The sequence below is a fragment of the Salpingoeca rosetta genome, assembly GCF_000188695.1.
Source record: "Salpingoeca rosetta unplaced genomic scaffold supercont1.17, whole genome shotgun sequence".
Classification (NCBI taxonomy): Eukaryota; class Choanoflagellata; order Craspedida; family Salpingoecidae; genus Salpingoeca; species Salpingoeca rosetta.
In genome coordinates this window covers 1,228,173-1,233,395 of record NW_004754917.1, presented here as the reverse complement: position 1 = coordinate 1,233,395, position 5,223 = coordinate 1,228,173, and the positions used below count along the sequence as shown (strand labels likewise).

Below are 5,223 nucleotides of genomic sequence, written 5' to 3'. Positions count from 1 at the left end.
ACACACACACACACACACACACACACACACACACACACACACACACACACACACCAGCCTTCCCCGCCCCCCGCCCCCCGCCCCCCACCCACACACACACACAGAGCAGTCCGTACCCGAATTCAAGGAGGGTGGTGTAGATAAAGGCCTGCCCGGCGGCGCCGGCGAGGGAGAAGAGAACGACGCGGGACAGCAGCGGCGCGTGCTCCGGCTGTAACAAAAACATGACGCCAGAGAGGAACTCGCCCGAGGCAACGAGCAGGGCGATGATGAGCAGGGACCCCCACAGGTTGCAGTAGCGCATGAGCTGGAATGGGGAGGGCGAGTAGCGCTCCTTGAGGTGCTGCTGCGTTGGTCCCGTGACGCCATCCAGCAGCAGCGACAGAAGCAGCAAGCCGATGCCATACAGGCTGTTGTGCTCCTGCGCCGCGTCCGTGTTCTTGAGACGAAACAGGACGATGCCCGCGGTGACGAGGGCCACGTGGACGTACTGCAAGAAGGTGGCTGTCCGGCTGTACACGAGCACGTTCACCAACAGCACGGGCACGAGCTTGCACGACTTGGCCAAGACCTGGGTCGGGTAGCTCACGTACTTCAGGGCCTCGTTGCTGCACAGCATGGCAGCAATGAACGTGCACCCTGGCAGGGCAAACGCGGTGGCCGGCAGCGGCTTCATGCCTTGCCACCAGCAGATGGTGGTGGCGCAGATGTAGTTGAGCACGGCCTGAATCAAGAGCAGCGTCAGTGTCGAGGAGAACCGCTCCCCGGTCACGGGCGACGTGTACTTGTACACGCCCTCCTGCAGGATGCCATACGTGATGTAGCACACATAGATCCCTGCGCTGCACCCCAGCAGCCTCAACAGCGCCATGCTGAACCAACGCGTGTGGGTTGGTGTGTGAGAGTTGTGTGTGGGTGTGGAGAAGGTGTGTTGAGAAGGTGCTTGATGTGTCTGTGTGTGTGTGTATTGATTGGTTGGTGCGACGTGGCCAAGGGCAAAATTGCCTTTGTCTCAAAGGCAATTTTCCCTTTGCACAACAACACCGAAAGGAGATGAGGGCGTTGTTGTTGACTGCGACAAGTGCGCGAAGAGTGGTGGCGCGTGCACGTGCACGCTGCTGCTACTGGCGAAGCAGCAGCAGCAGTACGAGCAGCAGTACGAGCAGCAGTACGAGCAGTACGAGCAGCAGTACTGGTGCGGGCGCTGGTGGCAGCAGTGGGGACAGCAGTGAACGGGTGTTGCGGGTGCTGGGGCAGGAGTATGCGCGGGACAACATGTCCAATGTGACGCCAGCGGTGGTGCAACGCATGGACGCGGACCTGCTTTCACAGCCGTCGCATCCACTCGCCATCCTACTGGTCAGTGGTGTGGCGCTGTATGTGTGTATGTGAGTGTACGTGTGTGTTTGTGTGTCTGTGTGTATGTGCCTGTGCCTGTGTGTATGTGTGTGTGCCTGTGTCTGTGTCTGTGTGCGACTCTGCCTCTGCGCTCTCTGCCTCTCTCTCTCTGTCTCTCTGCCTCTCTCTCTCTGAGCTGAGTGCTCCACTGCTTGTCAATGGTTGTGCGAGTCGCACACACCAGTTGAATGCTGCAAGGCTCACAGTTTGCATGTTGTGGGTGTGTGGGTGATGTAGAGGCATATTGAGGAGTATTTTCAGCAAGATCAGTTCCGTCATTTTGGCCGCTGTATCTTCTCCTCCCACCGTAATATGAAGCCAGGTCTGCGTGAACGAAGCGTGATTCCTTGCACTGTGTGTGTCTGTACGCGAGATGCACATGCACGCGAGATGCACATGCACGCGAGAGGACGTAGAATGGGTTCTGCACCCTGTGATCCTGCACAGGAGCACAGCTGTCAGCACGTGTATATGAACATCTCATCTCCACGGTGTTCTGTGCGCTGTCAGTCGTCACTCCTCAACAGAACTTTGACTCGCTGCTCATTCCCCAGGACCATCCCAGCCGGTCTCCTTCCGACAACTACTACGTAAGGCCACCACCACCATCACCACTTCTTTCATCATCATCACCACCACCACTTTCATCATCATCATCATCGCCACCACCACCACCACCGTCACGCAACCTCATGTCACGTGGGTTCTGTCACTGCTAGCACGGGCGTTGAGAATGGTGCATCTCACGTCAATGTGTTCTCTTCGCTGGGTGCCCTGCATCGGCTGTGTGCCTGCAGCTGAACAAGGACTTTATGCTTCGCGCGCACACGAGTGCGCACCAGTCTGAGCTCATCTCCTCGGGCCTCAACGCCTTCATCTGCTCCGGTGACGTCTACCGCCGAGGTGCGCTGTCTATGTCTGCGTGAATGTGCATGTGTGCGTGTGAGTGTGTGTGTGTGTGTGTGTGTGCATAACAGTGTCTCTGTTTGGATTTCCTTCACCAACACCTGCCTACTCACGTGTCGCGCGTTCAATTCCCCGCTTTTGTACCATGCAACTGCAGACGAGATTGACCGAAGGTGTGCGCACGTGTTTGTGTTTGTGTGTGCGTGTGTGTGTTTGTGTGTGCGTGTGTGTGTGTGTGTGTGTGTGTTTCAATGTGTACAGCTGCTGTTGCACGCCTTTGCTCTCCTTGAAAACACGTCGCCGTCACCATCGCCACCACCTCCGTCCACTCATCGCATTAGCACCATCACCACCACCATCACCACCATCGTGCATTGCAGCCACTACCCGGTGTTCCATCAGACGGAGGGCGTTCGTCTCTTCTCCATCGATGAGGTGTCCCCACCTGGCACACGTGCAATCACTCACTTACTCACTCACTCACTCACTCACTCACTCACTCACTCACTCACTCACTCACTCACTCACTCACTCACTCACTCACACACACTCACACACTCACTCACTCACCTTCCCCCACCCCCAAACTGCAGGTGAACAAGATGACGGGGTCGTCTGTGTTTGCGCAGCACGCCTCGCGCTCCCCAGAGCACCAGGAATCACACACCATCACGACAGCACAGGCAGTCGGCAGAGACCTCCGCACCACGCTGTCCGGGCTCGTTGAGCACCTGTTTGGGCCCGTGGAGCAGCGGTGGGTCGACTGCTACTTCCCCTTCACACACCCGTCGTGGGAACTTGAGATCCTGTTCGAGGTAAACCTGGCGCACGCTGGCTGGCTTGGTTATTTGCTTGCTTGCTTGCTTTCTTGCTTGCTTAGTTGTTTGTTTGTGTGTGTGTCTGTGTCTGTGTGTTGTGGGTGGGTGTTGTGTGTGTGTTGTGTGTGTGTGTGTGCGTGTGTGCGTGTGTGTTTGATCTGCACAAATTGAGACATCACACGTTTTAGCCTTTGCACCTGCGCATGCTGCTCTCACCCACCACCACGCCACACAACATCACCACATCACCACCACCAGGGCGAGTGGCTGGAGGTGCTTGGCTGCGGTGTGATGGAGCAAGAGATCCTCGATGCCGCCGGCGCCGACAACAAAGTCGGATGGGCATTTGGCCTCGGTCGGTCTCCTTCATCAACACACACACTGCGTCGCGTCTACACGCCTGTCTGCGTGTGTGCATGTGTGTGTGCATATGTGTGTGCATGTGTGTGGGTGTGCATATGTGTGTGATACACAATCACACTCTCTTGCTCTATCTGCCTGCCTGCGTACCGATGTACCGCCCCCCCCCACCCTAGTTTGTGCCTCATATCAACGCCTCCTGCTCTCCCTTCTCCTCCTCCTTTGCCGTGTCAGGTCTTGAGCGGCTGGCGATGGTCCTGTTTGGAATTCCGGACATCCGACTCTTCTGGTCAAAAGATCCGCGATTCCTCTCGCAGTTCAAGCACGACGCCCCGCTCGCCTCCATCAAGTTCAAGGTTCGATGCTTGGCTCCGTAGTTGTGTGTGTGTGTGTGTGTCTGTCTGTCTGTCTGTCTGTCTGTCTGTCTGTCTGTCTGTCTGTCTGTCTGTCTGTCTGTGTGTGTGTGTCTGTCTGTGTGTGCCTGCCTGCCTGCCTGCCTGCCTGCCTGCTTGAGGCTTACACGCACATACACGTCCTCTCCTCTCTTCTCTTCCGTCCACCACCACCACGCTCGCCCCTCCCTTCCTCGTCAGCCGTTCAGCAAGTACCCGCCGTGTAACAAAGACATTTCCTTCTGGATTGACGATGACGCGTTCAGCGACAACTCGTTTACAGATGTTGTGCGCTCTGTCGCTGGCGACCTCGCCGAGCACGTTGCTTTGGTCCGTTGCACGCCCTTTGCTCGTGCTGTTGGTTGACGGTGGTGGCTCATGATAGTGGTGGTGGTGGTGGTGTGAGGGCTGGTGACGTGGTGGCAATTAATGTAAAGAGAAGGACTGTTCTTTGTTACTGTGTATCGTGTACGCTCCATGTGCGTGCATGAACAATGTGCTTGTGTAGCCTTCTACTCTTCTCGCCCTCACGACTCATGCTTGCATGCATGTACGCTACCCCCATTTACACACAATCGCACGACGACATGACGATACATTGCCTTCATGATTAGATTGACTCCTTCACGCATCCCAAGACCGGACGCAGGAGCCGCACGTTCCGCATCGTGTACAGATCCATGGATAGGTCTGTGCAGCAGTAGCAGCAGTGGCAGTGAGAGTGCTGGCAGTCGTCGTGATTGATTGTCATTGTGTTTGATATCGTCAACTTTGCGGCAACACACAAACACACACGTTCGCTCACACCCTCATTCACCCCACCTTCTCGATGTATGCACGACAGAACGGTGACAAACGAAGAGATCAATGAGATTCAGGAGCAACTTCGGAAGACCGTTGCGCACGAGTTGCACGTGGAGCTCAGATGAGCTTGGTGGTGATGATGATGGTGGTGTGATGGTGATGATGATGATGATGATGATGATGATGATGATGATGATGATGATGATGATGATGGTGGTGGTGGTGGTGGTGGTGGTGGTGGTGGTGGTGTGATGGTGGTGGTGGTGGTGGTGTGATGGTGATGGTGGTGGTGGTGGTGGTGGTGTGATGGTGATGATGATGTCACTGATCGCTCTTCTCTTCACGGCTGTTGACGGGGTGTTGGTGATGGTGATGGTGGTGTTGTGATCTTGCGTGCTTTCCGCATGCATCAGTGTGCGTGAATGCTCGCGCCCTGCATACTTGGGTTTGCATTCGGTTTGGTCTGGCTGTCTATTGAGAATTGGCTAACGAGTTGATGGTGAACAACAGCATCGCGCCTGTCTGTCTACGCAACCCACGCTGGC

General features: G+C 56.0%; 2 protein-coding genes across 2 annotated transcripts in view; one reads left to right on the top strand and one right to left on the bottom strand.

Moving 5' to 3' along the window:
- PTSG_06967 (uncharacterized protein) overlaps nt 1-989 on the bottom strand; it is a 2,212-nt gene extending 1,223 nt beyond the window's left edge. The window contains exon 1 of the mRNA XM_004992313.1: nt 117-989. Within this exon, the coding sequence (XP_004992370.1) occupies nt 117-871 (755 nt within the window). The 5' untranslated portion in view covers nt 872-989. The remainder of the gene's footprint in view (nt 1-116) is intronic.
- A 41-nt stretch (nt 990-1,030) lies between these two features.
- On the top strand, nt 1,031-4,864 carry PTSG_06966 (phenylalanine-tRNA synthetase 2). Its single transcript, XM_004992312.1, has 12 exons — nt 1,031-1,359; nt 1,636-1,720; nt 1,909-1,988; nt 2,196-2,301; nt 2,462-2,477; nt 2,685-2,739; nt 2,898-3,119; nt 3,381-3,477; nt 3,717-3,838; nt 4,076-4,204; nt 4,489-4,562; nt 4,719-4,864. The coding sequence occupies exons 1-12, from the start codon at nt 1,054-1,056 to the stop codon at nt 4,801-4,803; spliced, it is 1,377 nt and encodes a 458-aa protein (XP_004992369.1). The 5' UTR covers nt 1,031-1,053; the 3' UTR covers nt 4,804-4,864.
- Nucleotides 4,865-5,223: the final 359 nt, after the last annotated feature.